At 37.8% G+C, this 25552-nt stretch overlaps 1 protein-coding gene across 2 annotated transcripts in view; it reads right to left on the bottom strand.

The window, feature by feature from the left end:
- The window catches only part of LOC120860529 (neuronal membrane glycoprotein M6-a), a 251228-nt gene that overhangs the window by 115896 nt on the left and 109780 nt on the right, over positions 1-25552 (bottom strand). Inside the window, exon 1 of one of the 2 annotated variants that reach the window (XM_040236349.1) lies at positions 21562-23198. The exons of the other annotated variant lie outside the window; for it this stretch is intronic. Coding sequence (XP_040092283.1) covers positions 21562-21598 — 37 coding nt within the window. The 5' untranslated portion in view covers positions 21599-23198. Of the gene's footprint in view, positions 1-21561; positions 23199-25552 lie in introns of those variants that run through there. 2 annotated transcript variants of the gene reach the window in all.

Genomic DNA, 25552 nt, shown 5'->3' on the forward strand with positions numbered 1-25552 from the left:
CTCATGCAACCAGGAAGTTATTATGTTTGACCACAACATGGATGGTAGGGGGATTAGCAGGCATCACAGTGCTATAAAAAGAGCCTGCATTTGAATGAGGCCAGCAGGGTTTTAGGCCTAGTTCTATCATTAATTAGCTCTTTAATCCCACACAGTTAATTTCCCCTTATAGAGTGAGGATGATCTGTAAATCTCACCCTCTCAAAAAAATTATAATGAATAGTGATTTTTAAAAATTTTCTTCAACAATAGATTTTTATCGTGGCCTATTATAAATTATTTATGTTTATATCTGATATTCATATTTTCCATTGATTAATCAAAACATCCATACTTGAATTTTTATATAAGCATCCTAATAAAAAAATCAAATTAAAACATACAACCTTCCTTACCTCATATATTAATTGTCAAAGCTGAGTTACAGAAACAGTTTAAATCTGTGCTGTCCACTTTATCTTGTCTTTTAAACTTTATTAGCCAGATCAGAGCAAACTAATTTTTAAAAAAAAATCTTGCTAGACAGTCAATTCCTTCTCCTCCTACCACCCTAAATGTCTGTATTAGATATAAAAGAAAATAAATGGCAAACAATATGAAGTGTCTTATAAGGCATAATAACTTGCTTTCATTGACTACCTCCAAATTTCTTTTAGGTTAATAGCTATGTATTAGCCAAAGGGGTGGAGTTGAAAAATAGATGAGAAAAAAATGATAGTGAGCCATACCATCCGTCTTTGTCCAATGCTCTGTCTCTCTCGTTAATGATTTATCCTTTCACCATCTCCTCAGTCCCTAAATTTGGCTATGGGAATACTGGCCAGCAAAGGCAGTGCCAATCTACGCCATCTGTACATGTCATCTGCCATGTGCTTCATGGAACGGCTTAAAAGGGAAAGAGCTAGATAGAAATGATCATTTACAGCAATTAGACTTGTTCTAAAGAATAATAAGTATTTTGTCTAAAAGAGGACTTTGTATTTTAAGGCTATTTCAACCATTTCTTTTTAAAATCCATATAAAATCAAAAATATTTTTGGTAAACATCTAAATGTTTTTTTAAAGATCTAGCTTTTGTACATATTATAAGTGATCTTATCCATACCATATAAATGAATACAGAATAGCAGAGCCATCCTTAGACTCCTCTGTCCCTTTCACCAGACTCTGAGCAGGGCTCTCTTCCCACCGAGTTAACATCCGAGGAGCACAGTTTCTCCATTTCTGAGCATGTTTAATCGACCACTATGGTTGTCATGCCAACCAACACAGAGAATTCTGAGCTTACATGGGGTATTTCAATACAGTGACCTAATTACTATCTGTCAACAAATTCACCAGCAAAATAAAGGGACTAACACATTGGTAAGATTTATTTCCTGAATCTGAAATATAGAGTTGTTTGCAATAAGACTGTCAACATTTTAAAAAATAATCAGAATGCTGTAAGTATCACAACCATGATCCTTTTAATCCTTTGCCTTGGTTATTGTCTTCATGAGTTTCTCTATTAAAAAAATGCCTGAAGTCAATATATATTTAGCTTCTCTTTTATAACAAAAGCAAATGCTTTTTGACATTTAGTTATCCTCTATGGAAAGATACCATATTTTCAAAATAGGAAATCACTGAATAGCAAAATTACCTCAATTCTGTATCATAAAATGAAAATTTATGAAGACATGTGTTATGCTATATAACCTTGTTAACTATTGTTTAAGGAAGTCTTTAGTTCAAAAGCAAGAACAGCAAATCCAAAGGACGGGAGGACTTTGCAAAATGATGACGTCATTAATTGCAAAAAAAGACATATTATTCCTTCTTGTAGAGGAAAAGAAGACCAGCATAAAGGTCAACCCTGGGTTGAAAAAAAAATATTCAGATTAATCCTTTAGATATAAAACATTCAAAATATTTTACTTTCACTTGACAATTTATTATATTTATGATAGTTTGCTTTTGTTATGTGTGTGTTTATGTGTGTGTATCTGTCTGTATCTATGAGAGAAAAATAAAAAAGAAGGGAGAAAATAAATTATTAAAATATGAATGTTCCTATTTTCTGGTAAAAACTTCTGTATGTTTTGGACAAGAAATTATACTTTAATCATTCTATTTGTAGACTCTATCTAGTACCTAACAAAATATTGACACTCAGATGGGTTTCTCCTACATAAAATATCGACAAAAAATATGCTTATTTTATAAGAAATAAGTAAAGATAAATAAAATGCATCAATAGAAAATATATTCTACTTAGTAAAGCAACAATCTAACAATGTTCTTACATTACCTTTGACATTATCAGGTTTAAAGAGCATCTCTAAAATTCATAGAAGCATAGATATGGAATTCTAGTGCATTTCCTTAATATTGAAAATAGGAAATTTAAGGTTATAGAGGTGAAATGGTTTGCCACAGGCATTCACCCATGCCACCATCTCAAACACACAGAAGAAACTTTGAAAATACTTTTTTTAATGATAATATAAACTTGATTCTATTCATTCACAATTTTCATCTATTTAGCCTTTCATCCAATGAGCCTTTATCTTATAGTTTTTATTTCTTTATCCCTCTCTGATTTATGCTATCTCAATTTGGCTATCTTTGGATACCAATTACTTTCTGGAGTATCTGGGGCTAGATTGCCTTGGTTTAAGACCCAGCTTCACCACTTCCTAGCTGGGTGACCATGGGAAAATCACTAAACATCTCTGTGCCTTGGGTTCCTTATCTTTAAAGAGAGAATCATAATATGTAATTGACAGAGTTGACGGGATTGGGTAAATTAAACGTAAAGCACTACTGGAAACAGTGCCTAGCAAATAGTGTGAGCCTAATAAATGTTAAATGTTGTTACAATTTCTTTTAGATTTACATATGTAAGTCCCGAATAGGAACTAAAATCAAACATTTATCTTGGTCATAGCCCTTCTTTGGAACTTCTACATTCAAGTATTTTTTTTTGAACACTGCAATTACACACAATAACTTAAATGAGAATTCACATATTCAATCATTATTTATTGAGTATCAATTGTTGTACCACTGTACTCAGAATTTTGAATTCAAAATTAATAATTCATGGATTTTATTTGAAAGGGAAGTCTAGCAAGTATAACTCAGTGAGCTGAGTGACATGATAGAAACTTACTGGACCTTAAAGAAGTTCCTGGCTTGTGATGAACGTGGGCGTCTGGCAAAGCTTCCTGAGAAACACTGGTTGAGCTGTGACTTGAATGGTGAATGAGATTAGCAGGTAAGAAAACATAACGCAGGAAATCAGGACGGGCCAAAACATATCACAACAGGGCATGCCATGATGAAAGAGTAAGGATTTCTATGTGTGAAGAATGAAATCCAAAAACAAGGCTAGTGGGTTGGTTTCCCCAGTGTTACAAAGGGTCTGATATGCCAAAATAAGGATAATGGATTTATTCTTACAGGGAGTGAAAGTAATGCAAGTCTTGCAGACACAGAATCCATGGATGTATTTAGTGTGAGAAAAATAATTCTAAATAAAGCATAGAAATTAGATGAAGAAAAGCATAGTGAAGACAACTGCAATAGCTTAAGGCAAGAACTGACGAAGCCTCAAGACTACAACTGAACAGATACAGATGAGACATCTGAATTAAAAGACATTTCTGAGAAAAAAGCATATGGCGACCAATCTGATGCCGAAGAAAATGTGGAAGGGCTTAGCAGTGACCCTTTGGCTTTCAGGTTCTGACATACCAGAGTGACGGGAGTCAAGAACAAAGGAGGCAGAGTAGATCAGAAGTAAACGGGTTCCTGTCACTTGGGACACGTTGCGTTTGAGGCAGGATCTATGGCGTGGCCTCTTATATGGTACTCAGAGATCCAGCCCCATAGCAGTCCTGCCTTTCTGAAATCTCCTCCACTTGAGTAAGGGCTACATTCCTTCATTCATGGATTGGCTATATTTACTGACTTGCTTCTAACAAATAGAATACAGCACACGTGATAGAATGTTGTTTCAAAGATTTTTTTTTTCCCAATTCTTTTTTTTTATTTTACTTTATTTTACTTTACAATACTGTATTAGTTTTGCCATACATCAACATGAATCCACCACAGGTGTACTGCTAAGTTGCTTCAGTCGTGTCCAACTCTGTGCGACCCCATAGAAGGCAGCCCACCAGGCTCCATCATCCCTGGGATTCTCCAGGCAAGAACACTGGAGTGGGTTGCCATTTCCTTCTCCAACGCATGAAGGTGAAAAGTGAAAGTGCAGTCGCTTAGTCATGTCCGACTCTTCACGACCCCATGGACTGCGGCCCACCAGGCTCCTCCATCCATGGGATTTTCCAGGAAAGAGTACTGGAGTGGGTGCCATTGCCTTCTCCGCCATGGGTGTACACATGTTCCCAGTCCTGAACCCCCCTCCCGTCTCCTTCCCCGTACCATCTCTCTGGGTCATCCCAGTGCACCAGCCCCAAGTATCCTGTATCCTGCATCAAACCTAGACTGGCGATTCGTTTCTTATATGATATTATACATGTTTCAATGCCATTCTCCCAAATCATCCCACCCTCTCCCTCTCTCAGAGAGTCCAAAAGACTGTTCTTTACACCTGTGTCTCTTTTGCTGTCTCTCATACAGGGTTATAAAAGCACTGTGGCTCTCACTTTGCCTGTTCTCTTCCTGTATCTTTTACATTCTTCATTCAGAAGAACCAGCTACCTTGTCAGGAGGTAGAACTATACTGAGAAGGCTGCAGCAAGATGACTTGTGAGCCACAAAACAAGTGTGCTCTGACAAGTCGAGCCTTCAGATGAGACTGCAGCCATTGGCCAACAGCTGGACTGGAAACCTCTCAATTCTAAATCCCACTCTGTTCTTCTCATGGATATATCCTTGGTATTTTCAGGTCTATTTTATGTGTGGATATTGTTTTAGTTATAGTCTGTATCCACTTCCACATCAAAGTCTCCATAATCTAGTCTGCCTTGTTCAATGACACTTAGAAGAGCGGTTGGCACCGTGTAGTTATTCTAATATAACTATCTATGTACAGTCACAAAATCTGCAGATTTGAGATGACTTTTAGCAAGGACAGGGAGGCCCTATAACATAAAGGAAAGAAAAAGTAACATATCCTAAGAGATTAATAAAAATCCACTTTGATCACCTACGATTTATCAAGTAGTGCTAATCATTTAGATGACTTATAAAAGTTATCTCATTAAATAATTTATCAAGTTCCCTGGTGACTCAGATGGTAAAGAATCTGCCTGCAACGTGAGAGACCTGGGTCCGATTCCTGGGTCCAGAAGATCCCCTGGAGAAGGGACTGGCTACCCACTCCAGTATTCTTGCCAGGAGAATTCCATGGACAGAGGAACCTGGAGCGGTACAGGCCATGGGATCACAAAGAGTTGGACATGACTGAGCAACTAACACTTTCACTTTCACAGAGATATTGTATTTTCCTATTTTATGAATGATAAAATTAAGACTCTCGATCAGAAGCTAAGTCACTGAACCAAAAACAAAGCCAGTATGTGAACAAGTTAAGATTCAAATCCATGTCTAAGCAACTCAGTTATTTCTACCACCTCCCTTCTGACAGTGGAGAGTTTTTCATTACAAACATGTAAAAGCTAGACATGTAAGCCATTTGTCCCATTCTATTGCATGAACAAAGCTATTAGGTTGTGTTTACCAAAAACAGATCATAATTCAGCAGAGCTATCCACACCTGGGAATTCTGGAAGAGGAGAAACATAATTCCTAGGGGTAGTACTGATGGAAGACACAGTCTTCAAGCCTTCCATCTATGCAAGCTGTTTGCTGGCTTGTTTTTAAGCCAATGAACCTGTAATAAGTTCCCACAGGCATTTCCTTCCCCAGAGCATATTGAACTCACCCTGAAAGCTGTTCTGATCCAAAACAAGAATTTCAAGAATTTCTATAAGCTTCTGAACTATGTTTTGTGTATGTTAAGCCTATGTCTTCATTATTTTATAGTAAAACAATCACCTTAGGTTCTTAAACATTTTATTTTCTGAAAAATTACCTGAATTTGATTTCATATTCCATAACAATGAATAAAAATTGCAATTACTTCATTTCTTTAAGATAATTTATGTATATTTAATAAGAAAATGCAAAACAACACACAAATAAATAACTCCATAACACACGGTAATAACTGAGATTTCAAGTCATACTTTTTGCTTTTATTTTGTCAGTAAAACATAACTTATGATCTTAGTAATAACCAATATTTACCAACAGTGATAACCAACTGATCCAGCTAAGTTTAGAGCTGGTCTTCATGGGATCTTTCATGATCACTGACACAAAATTTCATTTATATTTGTTAATTAGCTAGTGAGGATGACAACAGCGTTAATACCAGCAACAGCTCTTGGCAGTCAGGTGTGACACGGAATCATTCTCCTCAATGATTGAACTCTCATGCCCACTGAATACAAGACAATTGTTTTATTGGTACACACACAGCATTTTCAGTAACTGTAGGTTTCCCATCTCAGTCAATTTTGCCCATCAATCCACGATTATAATTTTCTCCTACAGTTACTGAACAATCCAGATGGAAAGCTGTATATCATCACACATTTCACAAAACTTTTTGAAGCCTTGCATAACAAGAATTTATGCAGATGATCACAGATTTCAAAAATCTGTTTGATTTTCAAAAGCAAAATGTTTGAATTAGTTACCCAGAAAGTTCTAATTTTTAATGACTGCCATTTCTAAGTTTTTACGTAGTTACCCAGAAAGTTATTTAAATGACTGCTATTTCTATATTTTTTGTCTCAGACTTCATGATATCTTTATTTGGATATATATAAATTATAAATCTCTGTTGGGAAATTCACCATGAGTTTTACCCAGTAGAAATAATATACTAGACCAACGGCTCTCTATGTGTGGTCCCATGACTAGCCCCTACAGCATCGCTTGGAAATTGTTGGAAATGCAGATTCTTGGGCCTTGCCCCAGGCTAACTAAATCATAAACTTGAGGTCAAAGGAGGAGGGGCAGCAACCTATGTTTTCACACACCCCAATATAGGTGAGCATCAAGCAAAATAAGACTGAGAACTACTCTGCTAGACTATGGTCCTGCTACACTTACAAAGACACATAACACATAACATAATAAAGACACATAAATCCCAAAGGCCCCCAAATAGCACATCCATTGCAAAGTACAGTTAATAATGATTCTTCTCTTACAAGTTATTCAATCCTAATAGCTTTAGGCAAAATCCTCACCTTATCTCTCCCAAAGGCTGCTATGTATCATTTAACAATTTTTAAGGAAGCTCAGTTGTTTCAACTTGAGATTATCTTTAAACCAAATGTTCTAATGGTGCTCAGTTCACCACTTAAGGTGAATAAAATTCTGTTTATGACATTTATAATATAATTACATGGGTGTGGATAAACATTTTCTTTCAGTGCCATTGCATCTAACTAGCAAGACAGAAGCCCTTGGTTCTGGAAAGAAGGAAACTTGAGGAGCACAGTGGATTAACAATCAGTGCATTTCCTCAGAAAAGCAGTTTTACCAAGGGAAATATAGAATGCAATTTTTACGCCGCTCCGAAAGAGGTATTCAATTTTTTTTTGTCTGGCAAATCCTCAGCTGTATTCCACATAAAAGAAAATGAAGGAAATTGGAAATCATTGCCAGAGGCTACTTATAAGCAGAAAGCTCAAAGATTTCAATGGCCTCATACATAGTTGCATTTTTTTTTCCTTTCTCATTTTGCAAAATGGGAAACAACATTATGCTTTCCCAACCATGCCCTCTAAATAGCTCCATCAGGCTCATTGCCAGCCCCTGGAGACCTTAAGACAGAGTCCATACTTCTCTTTCCTTAGTTCCTAGGGGCCTCTAGCCAGCTCACTTCTCTTGACTTTTACAGGCATCAGTTCTCCTCTGAAATACACATCATTTCTTTTTTGGCACAAACATATACCCACTTCTTTAATGTTTGAACCACTGTCACTTCTTGGCAGTAGCACTCAACGATCTCTTCCCAAACATCAGATGCTGAGTTGATGGTCCTTAAATGTTCCCCGGTCACCCTATAAACTACTAGAAATTGCCACAAACCTAAGAATCGGCTGAACACAACTTTGGAACCTCAGCTTATAATAAAGACTGATGTTAGTGCAACAAAGTGAAAGCACATAGAGTACAGAGATAATATTGACATTTTTATAAATAAAAGTAGAATTTTAAATAATGTAGTGAGTGACAGGGTAGACAGAGTGCCACGGATACCTGTGAAAGGCATCTAGGTGTCACTTTAGAAAGAGAACATTTTCAAAAATACACAAGCAACCCTTAGTTGAAAGACATGATGAAATACCCTTTCCATAAGGATAGGATTCAAATATATTTTCAGGTTTAGTTCTTTTTTCACTCAGCTTGTTATGGCATGGCCTTTTAAGTGGGATGGATTTTTTAAAATAATAAATTCTAAAAAGATTAAGAAAATTTTGCCTCAAATAATGTCATCCTGAGACTACAAAATTTTAAGCTTTATAGATTTCTAAGTGGTCAGGAAGCGGTTAAATAATTCCAGTAACTGCATAACTTGGGGCTTCCTAGGGGGCACTAGTGGTAAGAGAATCCACTTGCCCATGCAGGAGACACAGTAGACAGGGGTTCAATCCCTGGCTCGGGAAGAACCCCTGAAGTAGGATGTGGCAACCCACTCCAGTATTCTTGCTTGGAAAATTCCATGGACAGAGGGGCCTGGTGGCCTACAGTCCATGGGGCTGCAAAGAGTTGGACACAACTGAGTGAATGAGCACACAACTGTATAACTTGTGGTAAATAATTCAGCATTTTCAGAGACTTAAGGGGAATTTCAAATTTTACAAAGTGAAAACATAAATAGCTAAAAAGAATATTAAAAATACAAAATAGAATTTAAATTTGTAAAATAAAATTTAGAAATAAATCATACTTGTACCAAAACCTTGGTTAGAGAAATAAATTGCTTTATTTAATCAATGTATATATGGGCTTCCCTGGTAGCTCAGATGGTAAAGAATCCACCTGCAATGCAGGAGACCTGGGTTTGATCTCTGGGTTGGAAAGACCCCCTGGAGAAGGGAATGGCAACCCACTCCAGTATGGCTACCCACTTGCCTGGAGAATTCCATGGACAAAGGAGCCTGGAGGGCTACAGTCCATGGGGTTGCAAAGAGTTAGACTTGACTGAGTGACTAACATTAGCACTTTCAATCAATATATACTAACCTGAGTTCAATTTCATAACATGATTTTTAACATTAATTATGCTGAATGTAAATCACTTAACTTGGGGATGGGACTCTCCAACATCTGGGCCAAAACTGCTCTGAAACCATGAGCATCCTGTAGTAAGATCAGAGGCATCCAAGTCTTTTCCATCCATTCTCACTTTTTCTCACAACCACATTTAAAAAATTAACAGATAAAATTCTGCATCTACATAAACTAAAGGGCATTCCGTTGTTTTCCAGTGCTGTCCTGCATTATCGTGCACCCGAAGCCTAAACTTTAAAAAAAAATTATTATTCAAAATTACTGCTTTCTTATATTTCTAAAGCACAGAGAGTAAGACCTCTTCATCGAAAGATTCTGTTTCATCCACAATAAGCTCTAGTCATGGTAAGTGAGGAGTATTTCCACACAACATTCTGAGTTACATTCGATATTGAAATGGCACACAATTCTTTATCCCTCAAGGACCACAAACAGTCCTATAAACTTATCTTAGATGATATTTTTAAAAAAAACTCAAAAAGTGGCATTCTCAATTTGTGGGAGCTGAGACTCCATTGGTCATGCCACGGGTATGGAAAATGATCTTTGGAGTTTCATTTAATCCAAAGAAAAACACAGCAGATATTCCACCCACTCTCTAGAGGAAAGGACACGCCATCTACTCTGAGGCAGGCAGAGTAAACCACAGATCCAAAAGCAGTATGTTGAACAAGCCCCTAAAGTACCAAGTTCACACAACCTCAAAAGTGAGAAAAGGTTAGCTTTGAGTTACATAAGAATAAAACAATCAGGTTTTAAAGCTTTGCCAATTTTTGCTTAAAAAGGTAAAAAGAGCACAAAATTAATGAGCTCACAATGATTTGGGACAAAAAAACTATCATGTCAATGTATGGCAAAACCAATACAGAATTGTAAAGTAAAATAATAAATAAATAAATTAATTAATTAATTTAAAAAACTATTTGATAAGCTTACTGTATATTCCATGTAGACACGCAAACCTTAATCATGTCATATCACATATTATTTTTCTATTTTCTATATAGGAATGATGAACACATTAAAAAATTTCATTAAGGTAACACACTGATAGTACAGACATATTGAAGTGTCATTTTTTAGAACAAATTGTCTAGTATTAGAAATTCAACATGACCAACCTAATACATCTATAATATAGTCAAATATGTCATAAATCACCCAGGAGACACTTAAAATAATTTTTTTAATACTTAAAGACTGAAGCAAAATGAACATATGTCAATAAATAGGAGGAAATGTGCCAATAACCTGATACAAATGGAATGAAGTGGCCAATGAATCTGATTATTTTTAGTAGAGCATATTAGAAGAAAAAAGTACACTCTCTGTTTTTAATCTATTTTAAAAATTGTGCATGGGACAGAGGCCAAATAAATAAATAAGGGGCTTGAGAAAACTAGGATTAAAGAATATGGGTAAAATTATACAGAAAGTGACTTACAGGGAAGGAAAAGAGCCTGTAGCAAAGTCATCTGTTCTGGAAACCCACAAGTTATTGGGGTTATGACAGTTGACTACAAAAATGACTCAGGTCTCTACATGCTTAAAGTTTGTGGAGAGAATCCAAGTATATGGTCTCTGAATTCCATATCTTACAGTTTACTTACAACTTTCTATTGTGGATGGTGGAGTACAGGGATTGAAAATGTTTTATGTTCAGTTATTATATGAGTAACATTCAAAAGTCATCTTATTGTAAAAGGATGAATTCTTTTAATTGATGAAAAATTATAATAAAATTTCTAAAGTATTAAATGAATCTGAGTTTAATAACATACAGGCTCTACTGAGGACCTTCGGAACGTCTCAAAGTCTGTTTGCTTTTAGTGGATAAATAATATTCAGTGTCATATCTGAGAGTTCCACAGCTCAGACAATGTTCAATCCTTTCTTTTTAAACATTGATTCTAGTAGCAAAATACTGAAAGATGTTTTATCAAAAATATAAACAATTCTTTACTAGCACTGAAAAAGAAATTTCCAGTCTAAAATTCCAAAATTTGTATTTGTGCTTTTATTATGGGGGGATGGGGGGGGTGGGGAATGCTTTTTATAACTAGACACATTTTTTTTTCTTTGAAATGAAGACTATCTCATTTCATTAAGTTAAAATCCTCCTTGTTCTCTGGATATTTATATAAGATTTTCTTCTAGCTCCTTTTAGAGTTTAGTTTGAATGAAATAATCATTGACTAATAGTGTCCATAAAATCAAAGAATCTTTGAAATTATTAATTAACATATACATGTTCACATTAGATACTTGATATGAAATGCTAAGAACAGTGCCAAGAAAGTTAAATATTAGTTATTATATTTACTATTTTTCCACAAAAAGTAAATCACATTAATAGGCAGTGAGCTGTTTCAGACATTCAATTACTAAATTGAAGTGCAAATTGGCATGGTATAGACTACTATGAATGAAAATGTATATCCACTGGTACAGGAAATGTGGAAAGATGCCTCAGAAATGGAAAAAAAATGACTAAGCTTTCAAGGAAAGAGATTTGATCAGATACTATTTCTTTATTTGAATTCTTTACTAGAACTTCTCATCAAATAACAATGAAAGAATATAAACAATTATAAGGTTTTTCTTCCACGTTTTACATTATTAAGAAAAAACAGCTCATTCATCTTTCAAAGGATCTCTCTAATGGAGAAAATAAATTGCATTTAAAAGAGAAAATATTTACCAAAACACTAAAATTTCTATTATTAATTAGTGGGAAATAATAACTAGCAAAATGTTTTAATTCTCTCACCTTTACTTGTGAATAAAGTAAAAACACACAGGCTCCATATTAGGAGGCAATGTGAACAACATGTTTCATCTTCCTAAAATCATTCCCAGGGATCGATTCCACGAAATGGCTTTCTTTTGTAGAGGTAAGTGTACTATAAGATTATCACTTCTCTGGTGATAGAAATTTAAGTCCAAAAACATTAAGCAACTTAAACAATGTGCTCAAATGTCTTTCTTTGGGGAATTCTGGTTACGTACAGTACTAATGTTCCGACATGTTGACATGTCTTAATACTTTAGGAAAACACATCATTTATAACAATAGGATTTTTTTCCTTTTCTCTCTGATCTCAGACTTGCTCACATTGTAACTTAATTCCCCAGTAAACTATATACTCAGGCCCTACTAAACAGACTTTCATCTGCGACCAAAGGTAAATTTTCCACTCACAAGCTAAGAGAAACAGCTATCTTCTGTTTTTCTTTCCTTTTGTTTTCACAGAGCAAAGAAAGGAAGTTTCTTTCAGATTAAGAAAATCTAAGACAATGGACACCATTTGAGCAGAAAACACATGGGAAAACATGAATTATTTTTATAATGTCAGCTCATCTACAGCTGTGCCACCTGTTAATATGGATGCCATCCAAAGGGATTCTGAAAATAAGCCAGGCAGTCTGCCTTCGATGGATGAAGAAGAAAACTGCCAAGCATTTTGCATGCTAGTGGCAGTGGGGGGTGGGGGAGGCAGGGAGGCTGTTAAGTGTAGAGGACAATGGAGGCCAGAATTGACAAACCAGAGTCATTTCCTGTATCCTAGGAATCCCACATGTACCACTGCCTTTGAGATTCAAGAATAATTAATTTCTAAGAAACAAATTTTAAGATTTTTTTGATGTGAACATTTTAAAACTCTTTATTGAATATTAAAATATTGCTTATGTTCTAATTTTTTGGCCATGAGGCATATGGGATCTTAGCTTCCTGACCAGGGATTGAACCTGCATTGGAAGGTGAAGTCTTAACTGCTGGACCACCAGGGAAGCTCCCTCTAAGAACCATTTTGAAGTCATCACTCTACCTACATTCTGCATCAGCATACCATAGCCATATCTCAGTCCACCATACTGTTCGAAGTTTCCTTAAATGTTTAAGATCAAGTTTCAGTTCAATTAGTTAAAGACATAACTATATTAAGCACTTTCATTTTAAAGTGAGGTCTTCCCTGGTGGCTCAAATGGTAAAGAATCTGCCTACAATGCAGGAGACCCGGGTTCAACCCCTGGGTCGGGAAGATCCCCTGGAGAAGGAATTGGCAATCTACTCCAGTACTCTTGCCTGGAGTATTCCGTGGACCGACGAACCTGGCAGGCTACAGTTCATGGGACTGCAACAAGTCGGACATGACTGAGTGACTAACATTTTCCCCCCATTTTAAAAGATGAATACACTCATTCTAATGATATGGTTGGACTATAAAGAAAGCTGAGTGCTGAACAATTGATGCTTTTCAACTGTGGTGTAGGAGAAGACTCTTGAGAGTCCCTTGGATTGAAAGGAGATCCAACCAGTCCATCCTAAAGGAGATCAGTCCTGAATATTCATTCGAAGGACTGTTGTTGAAGCTTTAACTCCAATACTGTGGCCCCCTGATGCAAAGAGCTGACTCATTTGAAAAGACCCTGATGCTGGGAAAGATTGAGGGCAGGAGAAGGGGACAACAGAGGATGAGATGGTTGGATGGCATCACCGACTCAATGGACATGAATTTGTGTAAACTCTGGGAGTTGGTGATGGACAGGGAGGCCTGGCGTGCTGCAGTTCATGGAGTCACAAAGAGTAGGCTGCGACTGAGCGAATGAACTGAACTGAACTGAATGATATGGTGAAGAACTGACATATACCCTCTGTCCTAACGTGACAGTGTTGCTTGTGTTAGTGAGCATGCGGGTCTCAAAGACAAGTAGCACCACAGTTAGAAAAAACATAATTAGCCACAGAATCAGTGGAAATAGAAGATGACAATTCTATTTACATTCTATTCTAAAACATTAAATCTAAACTACAGAAGTCACAATAACCAGGGCAATGCATAAGTTCTGGGAATATTTACTAAATTTTATGAGATATATACGTAATTTTGCCCCTTGACAGGCATTTTATAACCACATTTCATAACAACATGAAGTTAATTTCTGAAAGTGCAGCAAACACTAGTAAAGCACAGCTGTCAAATCACAGGACACAGTTTTCTTATGTTCTTTATAAAATCTGAATCTCTAAGCTTCTTCTAGCTTTTGTCCAAAGGCAGAGATGGCATCTGATGATGCTTGTTGAGAATTTTGTCCACTTAGTACTATGCAAGGCAAACTCCCTTTTTCAAGGGTCTACGGAGCTGACATCCAAAAAGCAAAAGGGGGCTAATTAATTCCTCCATGTCTGTGACTGTTTAAAGCTTTCTGATGTTATTTTCCTAGTCTCAGGTCTTTGGATTTCAATGTCAAACCATTGAGGATTCCAATTCTTTTAATAAAGCAGACATTTTCGACTCATGCTGGTTCTTTAACTTCTCTTGCAATGGTTCTAAAAATATTTTACGACCAATGTTTACTTGGTAAGTTTTGGGGTGAACTAATCAAATTGTCAACATCCACTGGATCATGGAAAAAGCAAGAGAGTCCCAGAAGAAACATCTATTTCTGCCTCATTGACTATGTCAAAGCCTTTGACTGTGTGGATCACAATAAACTGTGGAAAATTCTGAAAGAGATGGGAATACCAGAACACCTGACCTGCCTCTTGAGAAACCTATATGCAGGTCAGGAAGCAACAGTTAGAACTGGACATGGAACAACAGACTGGATCCAAATAGGAAAAGGCGTACGTCGAGGCTGTATATTGTCACCCTGCTTATTTAACTTTTATGCAGAGTACATCATGAGAAACGCTGGGCTGGAAGAAGCACAAGCGGGAATCAAGATTGCCAGGAGAAATATCAATAACCTCAGATATGCAGATGACACCCGTATGGCAGAAATGAAGAAGAACTAAAGAGCCTCTTGATGAAAGTGAAAGAGGAGAGTGAAAAGGTTGGCTTAAAGCTCAACATTCAGAAAACTAAGGTCATGGCATCTGGTCCCATCACTCTATGGCAAATAGATGGGGAAACGGTGGAAACAGTATCAGACTTTATTTTGGGGGGCTCCAAAATCAATGCAGATGGTGACTGCAGCCATGAAATTAAAAGACACTTACTCCTTGAAAGGAAAGTTATGACCAACCTAGAGAGCATATTCAAAAGCAGAGATACAACTTTACCAACAAAGGTCCATCTAGTCAAGGCTATGGTTTTTCCAGTGGTCATGTATGGATGTGAGAGTTGGACTGTGAAGAAAGCTGAACGCCAAAGAATTGATGCTTTTGAACTGTGGTGTTGGAGAAGACTCTTGAGAGTCCCTTGGACTGCAAGGAGATCTAACCAGTCCATTCTAGAGGAGATCAGCTCTGGAATTTCTTTGGAAGGAATGATGCTAAAGCTGAAACTCCACTACTTTGGCCACCTCATGTGAAGAGTTGACTCATTGGAAAAGACTCTGATGCTGGGAGGGATTGGGGGCAGGAGGAGAAGGGGATGACAGAGGATGAAATGGCGGGATGGCATCACTGACTCGATGGACTTGAGTCTGAGTGAACTCCGGGAGTTGGTGATGGACAGGGAGGCCTGGCGTGCTGCGATTCATGGGGTCGGACACGACTGAGCAACTGAACTGAACTGAACTGAATTAATCAAATTATAAAAATAAAATGATGAGGGAAAAACTCAGAATTGCCCAGGATGCGTTCGATAGTAGTGGCAAGGTGATGGTTAAGTATACAATGAGTGTATGTTTGGTTCATTTGCCACTTAGCAGGTTAAACTTGGGAAACAGTTCTTAACATTAAGTCCCTCTATATCAGATACCTAAAAGGATCTAGACATCTGTTTTATTTAGAGGTCCTTTGATGGCCAACAGAAACTCACTCAGATTAGCTGGGGGCTGGGCAGCACAGTCACTGCACAGACACATGGAGGGATAAAGAGACTCTGCACACACCGAGAATCATCTCCTGATCTCAGGAGAGGAGACTCATTGACCCAGGCCCTCTTTCTGGAGTCAAAACTCCTAGGTCATAGGTTGCTGGCTCACCTGGGGACTAGATGCCCTTGGTGAAGCTGTTTCACATCTGGGCAAAAAAGCCAGAGCTGGTGATAGGGAACAGCCATGATTGCTGTGCTTGGCTGACTAGTGCTGCACTGGGTGCAGCTTAAGTGGAATCACTAAGAAGAGGGTGTGGCAGGCAGGTCACGTTGGCATCTAATGTGATGCGGGGTGTATTTGAAAGTCAGACTCTGGCCTCCTCTGTCTGACTGTATCGAACCCCAGCTCTTTCTACGTGCTACTCTGAGACTTTGGTCCAGTTAATTAACCTATTTGATTTTTAGTTTTCTCAGTATTAGTACCAACAAAGGTCACGGTGACAAGTCAATGAGGTAATCTATGCTAAAGTCCCTAGGCCACCGTCTGGCACCGAAATCACAGGGTAATTTAAGTTGACCAACATCATCTAGTATCACAGAGCTGAAGCCGACTCTCTTCCCATTTATTACAGTGGTGTCTCTCTCTTCTCCACGTCTGTCTAAGGAAGGGTTCGGCTCCAACGTCATCTGGCAAGGTAGAAATAACCCTAGTCAAGAAAAGTTCTGATACAGGAGCTGCAGACAAATACTGTTTGACTCTAGGTAGGAGGTACCCGAAAGTGAAGTGAAAGTGAGCGTCACCCAGTGGTGTCCAACTCTGCGACCCCATGGACTATACAATCCGTGGAATTCTCCAGGCCAGAATACTGGAGTGAGTAGCCTTTCCCTTCTCCAGGGGATCTCTCCAACCCACAGATCGAAGCCAGGCCTCAGCACTGCAGATGGATTCTTTACCAGCTGAGCCACAAGGGAAGCCCAAGAATACTGGAGTGGGTAGCCTATCCCTTCTCCAGAGGATCTTCCCGGCCCAGGAATTGAACCAGGGTCTCCTGCATTACAGGCAAATTCTTTACCAACTGAGCTATTAGGGAAGCCCTAGAATAGTTAAATTCATAGAGTTAGGAAGGACATTGGTAGATGCCAGCGGGTAAGCGGTAGGGAAGGGGAATGGTGACTTAGTGTCTAACGGGTACAGAGTTTCAGTTTAGGAAAGTTAAAAATTTGGAAGATGGATGATGGTGAGAACTGCACAATAATAATGTACTTGGTGCCACTGCAAAGTACAGCTAAATATGGTTAAACAGTATGTTTTAGGTATTATGTGACTTTTACCACAATAAAATTTTTTTAAGTTTTGAAGATTTTATCAGCCCATAAATATAGTATACATGCTTTTCTGATATGTATCCTTTAATGGGGATATGTGTGTATACATGTCCATGTAAAGTGTATAATTATGTCAAATATAATTGTACAGTGTTGTTAATTATGAGACAGACATTACAACTAAACTGGGAAAAAAAAAAAAAAAGATCTGTGCACTGTCCTTTCACTGAAATACTCCTGCCGGTTTTAGTAAGCTAAGGAGATGCTGATGCCGTATGTTAGTGGTGCCGGGCCAAGGATCAGTGAGGATCATTAAGCAGTGGCCACATGACGGGTTGTTGAGATAAGGAAGCCGGGCTGTTCCCACCTAGTTTGATCTTCTGTGTCCTCAAGTGACCCAGTCTTTCAGGGTCACCAAGGATTGATTCTCAGAGGAAGTCAGTGGGGGACTCTGTTCAACCAGAGAAGTTGGTAGGTATTAATATGCTGCTGGTTAATTATGCTAGAAAAACATGGTGAATAACACTGAGGCTGGGCTGATCAAACATTCCTGGTACATGTAGTTTTAAGGCTTTGTTTCATATGATGTTCCTGTTCCAAAAGGAAATCAATCAGGTTTTGGCTGCTTGGAACAGTCCTGCCAATTTATGAAGATTTCAACTTGCTTGCTCTTCCCGTTCATTGCTCCTTTCTTTTTATCTCTCTATAACCACTCACTTGTTCTAATCATTGATTCAGCAGTGACGATCTCTGTGTGTGAGTGATAAGTACTTCAGTTGTGTCCAACTCTGAGACCCTATGGATGGTAGCCCTCCAGGCTCTCCTATCAATGGGGTTCTCCAGGCAAGAACACTGGAGTGGGTACCCATACCCTCCTCCAGGGGATCTTCCTGACCCAGGGATCAAACTCTCATCTCTTATGTCTCCTGCACTGGCAGATGGGTTCTTTACCACGAGCGCCACCTGGGAAGTCCTGACATTCTCTGTGACCTCTCCTAATTCATAACGTGTTCACTGAGGTTATCGACAAAGCCACGGTTAGTCACTTGGTGGGCCATAGAAACACACATTCTCACTAACACACCAACGATCAGACACCCTCAAATCATTTACTTCTCTTACCAGAGGACTGGACAAATGTTCCAGGCATAGTTAAATATCTATAAGTTATAAATGTATACCTTTTAAATCTCTGTAAAAAGGAAAACACAGGTCTTCATGCACTTTGTTCAACTGTCCATGGTAACTGAAGCCCTTGTTGTTAGATCTGGTGACCACGTATCTTGATGTTTGCTGACTGTGATGCTGGCTTATGATGGGTGCATGTAAGGGCCAAGTTCAAAGAAGCCTCTTTTGTTTTCTTTCTTGTCTTTTTTTTCCCCCTCTGATACCAGAACACTTGCTTTGATTGAACTTGAGATAAAATAACTGATTTCATTTAGAGGGCATGTTTTACAAAAAACATATTAATATTTACTTAAAACAGTAGACTCACTCTCGGCACAATAAGACACTCACCTTTGGGAGGTTGGCAGACATGAATGGAGCAATAGATTAATGACCCACATTTCAGTTTCACACCAAGACAGGGACTCACTGAGCATAACGGCTGGTGAAGTCACCCCCTTATTACTGTTCTCCTCCCGAATTGAACACATAGAGTTAAATCAGTGCAAATATCATAGGATTGTTTTCAGTGCCTTTTATAGAGTAAGTGGAAAAGGGAGGTCTCATATCGAAGAAAAATACCTTTCTTATGGAAGATCTTTTTAAGTCCTTAATTATCAACTCTCTTCTTTTTTTTCCAAACATGTTTATGAAACCACCAACTTCCACTTCACAAGGAAGTTTAATTTGGAAGACGACATGACTAAACATTGACATGAATGTAAGTCCTTGAAGTATGTAACAGGAAAGAACAGATTTAAATAGTTAAGAAAGGACAGAAAAGCCTCTTTCAAATCCAAGAGAATTCTCTGATATCTGAATTATTATTTAAAAAATCCAATTTATGGGAAATAGGATAACAGTTACTGTAAAGTGTTGCCATCATTTAAGTGGATGGATCATTAAATCTGTCTACCTGAACTCTTGAAAAATCTCTAAAGATTTTTATCTGCTTGTCAAGGAACTCCAACTTAGATTTCATCACATTGCCTCCTGCTCCCACACAAGTAGAAAGAACATTTATATTCAAATATAACAAACTTAGATAGGAAAGGTGTCATAAGCATAACTGAAAGGAATGGAAGACCAGGAATGAAGAAAATTAAACCTCTCTTTCTTCAGTAAGAGGAAAAAAAAGCTTAACCACAGATATCTTACTTCTGTATCTCAGTATACTTATAGATCACTATACGACATTTAATTTTATTGTTTTCCACTGCTGTTCCTAAACAAAACATGCACATCTCTGGTAAAAAGAACCCACTGGGACAGGAGCAGGTGCTCGTCACATCACCACTACCCCGACCGCAATGAAGGAATGATTTTCAGTGGTGTTATTGGAGAAAAAAAAAAATCACAACTAATTACATCATTTCTCTTGGTTCCTACATCCACCAAGGCATGCTCAAACATGCTCAGACATACTCAACCTGTTACCACAATCCATGATTTATCTCAAGGTTTCATTTAGTGTAATGAATATCATTTCTCTATTTAAAATGATAAACTTCTATTTCCTTAAATAGAATGACTGGCCAAGAAGCAATCTTCTCATGTGCTATAACAAGGTATTAACATAAGGCATTTTATTCCTAAAATAAGTTAATCAATTGAGAAGCCTTTTAAGGATGAAAATCACCAGGAAAATTTGCCATTTCATATCACTGATGAATACTTAGGCTATTAGTTCACATAGTAAAGGTAGTTGAGGATGTTACTTTTTTTTCATTTAAAAACATATCATATGACATCTATGTAGATTATTGTGTTTCTGTTACGGAGTATCATAATCAACTGTGCTAATGTCTAAAATTTGGGTACTGGTTTATTGCCTTTCTCTATTGCTTCTATGAAACCTTTATTTATGGAATGTCTCTGGTTATACATATGTGAGTACGTGTATGTGTGTGTAAAAAAAAACCCAGCAAAGCTGAAAGGTTCAAAATAATGAAAAAAACAAAACACTGTACTTCCACTCTATTTTATCACATAAACTAAAATAATGCATTTGTGTACATTCGAAATCAAATTTGATAGCTGAATCTTTTCCATACTGCTCTTAAATATAACCTTTAAGTAGTTTTACCTGTGTTACTGTTTGCATCCTAAGAACACAAGAGTATTTGCTATAACATTACATAAGCCTTGAAGAGACAGGAGAGAAAACGCTGCCAATCCTGGGGTAAAAGCCACAGTTCACTCCAAAGCTACCCCTGAGACACACAAATGCTAGAGTGCTGGAATCATTTAAAATTGCTGATATTTGGCCATTTCAACCTCAAAAAAACTGACAATTTCACTTAAACAGCCAGATATACCTAACAGGCTTAGCAAATGCATCTGACGATATCCTCGACAATTATTATGCAGAAGTTGGTAACAATCAACTCTATAGAAATGAAAACCCTAACATCAGCGTATGCTCTGAAAATTTATGAACCTTTGCTCCATCTTTATTAAAACTCAACTGCATCCATGCAAAGAAAAAACAGATTCTTTTTTTTACAAAGGTGCACCAATGAAAATAAATACCCTCTCTGTCTTTGTTCTATCAGATGTCCATTCAAAGGTCGTGATTACGGTCACATCGCCAGATTTTCAACTACAGCTAGCTCCCAATATTGCATTTGTGGCTCACACCAGGAATCCCTTGACCCAGCTCGACAAGCGTGAAAACATGAAATAAATGAAGATTAACAAAGACAGGTCTAAGGGACAGCTTGCACCAACACCGCAATGCCCTCATCACTAATACTCGACTCTGCATCGGGGTACTTAGATCTGAAAGATTTGCAAATAGTGACAACGTTCACGCCAGACATGACTGCAAGTGGGGCACAGGCTAAAGGGGAAATAAAAAGAAATGCCTTCCAAGAGAGAAACATTCATTAACCTTCCTGGCAAGTATCTAAAGCAAACAAGGAAACTGCAAAATAATGCCTTCGTTACAAATAAACCCTTTCGAGCACAGTACCTTTTTGTGTCTGCCCCTCTTCCATATTCTCTTCCATGGCTACCTTTCTTCAGTAGAATCTGGTACACGGAATTAATCAAAAGCTCAATTAGATGGAGGAAAAGCAAGTGATTTCTTTTTTTTTTTTTTCCCCTGGGAAGCTCCCCCAGCAGTGGCTTGGGTAAGTCCTCGGAGCTTAGCTCAGGCTCCCTCGCGCCTCTTGTTTGCTTGGAGACAGGCTGTCAAGTGCAATTTCATTCAAATTACTCTTCCGTGAAGATTATCAATTTTTCTTCTCAAAGCTGCCCATTGTGTACCCCTGCAAGCAGGTATTTACAGCAAAGAGCCTGAGAATTTTGGGGGGAAATTTGGTCTGAATCCCAGTGGCAGAGACTCTAGGACTCGAAAGCCTTGCTTTGCATTTCAAATGGGGAAAAGAAATTGAGGTTTGTATTGAAATCTGGGCTTTAAATGGGAAGCAGGCTGAGCTGGGAACAGATGGAGGGGTGTCCTCCTAACAGGAAGCAGACCACCAACCCACAATTCCCCCTCTCTGCCACCAGAGTGGGAAAGCCCAGCTCCCCGTGGGTTCTTTATGCTGCAAGCTTGCTCCTCACCCAGTCAGATACCTTGTGAAACTGCGTTTTCCTGTTCTCTCCTCCCCAAGTATCTGGTTAATTTGATTTAAAAGTGCCAAGACAGGATGCAATTACACCATCTCAGGGTTTATCTCTAAGAGGTTATGATGGAGAGAGGACTTGCAAGCTCACAGCTCTCAGATTTAAACAGATAGAGAAGTATGGTTTTCAAAAGAAGGAGTATAAACCTTTAAGCCTGAAAGATATGTTTAAGTCATTATTTCACTTCAGAGCCACGAGACTCTTAAAGGGAAGGGAGAGTAACTGAAATGTCTGTAGAAAGAAATTGATGGATGACTTTGTAATCTATCGTGATGATTTTCGCCCACAAAAACTGATTTGAAATGGGAATCTCTTGAAAGGGAATTGCTTCAGAGGGTCGTCATTGGGGAAGCAGAAGGAGCAAATTCTAGATAAGGAACGACAGGATAAGCAATTTATAATGGGATTCTGCAGTCTGATTTGGAATGCAAATCACAACACTGCAGTCTGGCAATAAATTAGCATTTGTACTTCAGTCTAGTGAGTGACAGGGCATGATCCACCAGTCTCAATACTTCACAAAAAGTAGAGGAAGAAAATAAACAGTACCCTTTTCCAGGGGGCATAAACCTTCCCAGAAGATAAAGGGAGGAAGAAGCCTTGTCTCCGTCTCCATCTTTTAACAAGCAAGCACACAGAGATGCACACATATGTGCACACACACAACTAATTCCTTACCTTTCATGAAAAATAATTTGCCTAAGCACCCACAGTATACGTTTCTCATATTACAGCACATATTTAACATCCATTATTTAAAGTGGGTCAGTAGCATGTTCCATATCACCCTCGAAACCAAGACAAAAGCCACTCTTGAGAAGAAAAGCAATTCTCATACAACATTCACTTTATTTCTCATTATTTCTCCTAAAAGAATGTTTAGCCTTCTCACTTCTATGATCATTCACTATTTTATTTTCTCTAGTCAAATAGTTTTAACCCAAAGGTAAATATAATTCAAATAAATCAAAAACTCATCTCCTCCGAATAGGTTTCCATTTGTATTCAAGGGTTCATGAGAGAGCTGCTTGCTCAGGGCACGGACTGAAGAAGGAAACCAGGAGGGAAATCAAAGAGGCGAACCAGAGCAGCACCCCTGCTTCCACTTGTCCCCAGGCTGACATAACCTGGCATACAGTCAAAACCGAATGAAGCATCACTTCTCATTAATATTCTCTATTCATTTAATTCCACAGGAATCATCAGTGAAACAAACCACTAACAGCAGTAGGAAGAATAATGTCACTTGAAACTTTCGGAGCACTTTCCAATCCAAATGACAGACCTGCACATGCGTTAGCCCATTTGCAAAACAAACAGGCGAAGTGCTGCTTTCTCCCCATTTTATGCTGGAAAAAACTGAGACTCAGGGAGACCCAGGGACTGGACCAGGAAGCAACCAAGTAAGTCTGAGATTCCATGTCAGCAGTTCCTCGCCTAATGCTCTGAACCATGGGCAGCTTTATCCCCTCGTGAGTGTCTTCGGCACCTTCACAGGTCAGACTCAGTCCACAGTTTCACCCTGTGAACCAAGGGGAAGATGTGGAAGGGAGACAAAAAGAAAACTGCAAGAAATCTTCACTGGGCAAAGGTAGATGGAAAAGTTACTGTAACTTATTTCCCTTCTGGAAACTTTGCAACAGAGCAACAAATTCCTATAATGATCAACCTTTTTGTTTGAAGTAGACCTTTTCATGCACAAATCTTTAAAAGAAGACATTAGCAATTTATGCCAATTTTTCAAATACACAAAAAAGCATCTCTAATCCAGGCTAAAAAGCATCTTATGAGGAGAAACAAGCATGCACACGGCTTCCTTATGGCAATCACTTCTTGGAGAGTGCAGATTAATATTTTTAATGTAGTAAAATAGATATAAAATGCACCATTTTAACCCTATTTAAGTGGACAGTTCTGTGGCATTAAGTACATTCATGCTGTTGTACAACCACCATCAACATCCATCTCCAAAACTTTTTCACTTTCCAAAAGGGAAACTCTGACCCATTAAACACCTTAATTCTTTCTCCCCCTGTTTGAGGGCAGGTGAGTTTCTGCGGCTGATTGGTGTGTTTAGAATAATTTTTTAAAGTCTTGTTTTCATTTAAACCAAATCTTTTGAACAACCAAGTAATTCAAAACTGTTTCAAAAAGAAAAAGAAACATAGTTGTCATTATTGTATTAACCTTATGAATTTGAAAATATACTTCCATGAACCCTAAGAATTGGCAATTCTCTGTTTTCTAGATGGTTTTTTTTATTTAATTTTTAAATGTCTTTTTTTTTTTAAACCATTTTGACCACATTGCATAGCATGTGAGATCTTAGTTCCCTAGCCAGGGATGGAAACCCATGCCTCTGGCATTGGGAACACAGAGTTTTAACCACGGGACAACCAGGAAAATCCCTATGTTGGATTTAAGACCTACAAGTTGAAATGACGAGACATCTCATCTAACATGCTTTCCATCACATCACATTATGTTTGCCACACTCTATTTTCAGTAGATTAAAACATATAATATTTTATCAATGGGAGTTTAAAAACATGGTACTAAATGTTAAATATGATTTCCTTTTCAAATATTACCTAAGAAATATTTGTGAAATATACGACTTTTTCCCATGTAAACTAGAAGACACAATTGCTCACTAAATCTAAACCTGTTGTGAGAAGATACTTTGCAAATAATACATCAGATAAGAAGTTAATATCCAAAATATGTACAAAACTCATAACTCAACAACAATAACAAAAGAAAAACCAATTTTTAGAGGAGCTGGATTGATGTTTTTCTAAAGAAGACATACAGAGGGCCAACAGGCACATAACAAGATGCTCAACATCCCTAATCATCAGGGAAATGCAAATCAAAACCTCAATGAGATGTCACCTCACACCTGTCAGACTGGTTATTATCAAAAAGGCAAGAAAGAGCAAGTGTTGAGAAGGATGTGAAGAAAAGGGAACTCTTACACACTGTTGGTAAGAATGTAAATTGGTACAGCCACTATGGAAAACAGTAAGAATATTCCTCAAAAATTATGAATAGAACTACCATATGATGGTTATGAACTGCATATGAACTTATATGCAGAGTACCTCATGTGAAATGCCAGGCTGGATGAATCACAAGCTGGAATCGAGATACGTAGGAGAAATATCGACAACCTCAGATATGCAGATGATACCCCTCTAATAGCAGAAAGTGAAGAGGAACTATTGAGCTTTTTGATGAGGGTGAAAGAGGAGAGTGAAAAAGCTGACTTAAAACTTAACATTCAAAGAAATAAGATCCTAGCATCCAATCTCATCACTTCATGGCAAATA

Source organism: Oryx dammah, unplaced genomic scaffold (assembly GCF_014754425.2).
Source record: "Oryx dammah isolate SB20612 unplaced genomic scaffold, SCBI_Odam_1.1 HiC_scaffold_11081, whole genome shotgun sequence".
NCBI lineage: Eukaryota > Metazoa > Chordata > Mammalia > Artiodactyla > Bovidae > Oryx > Oryx dammah.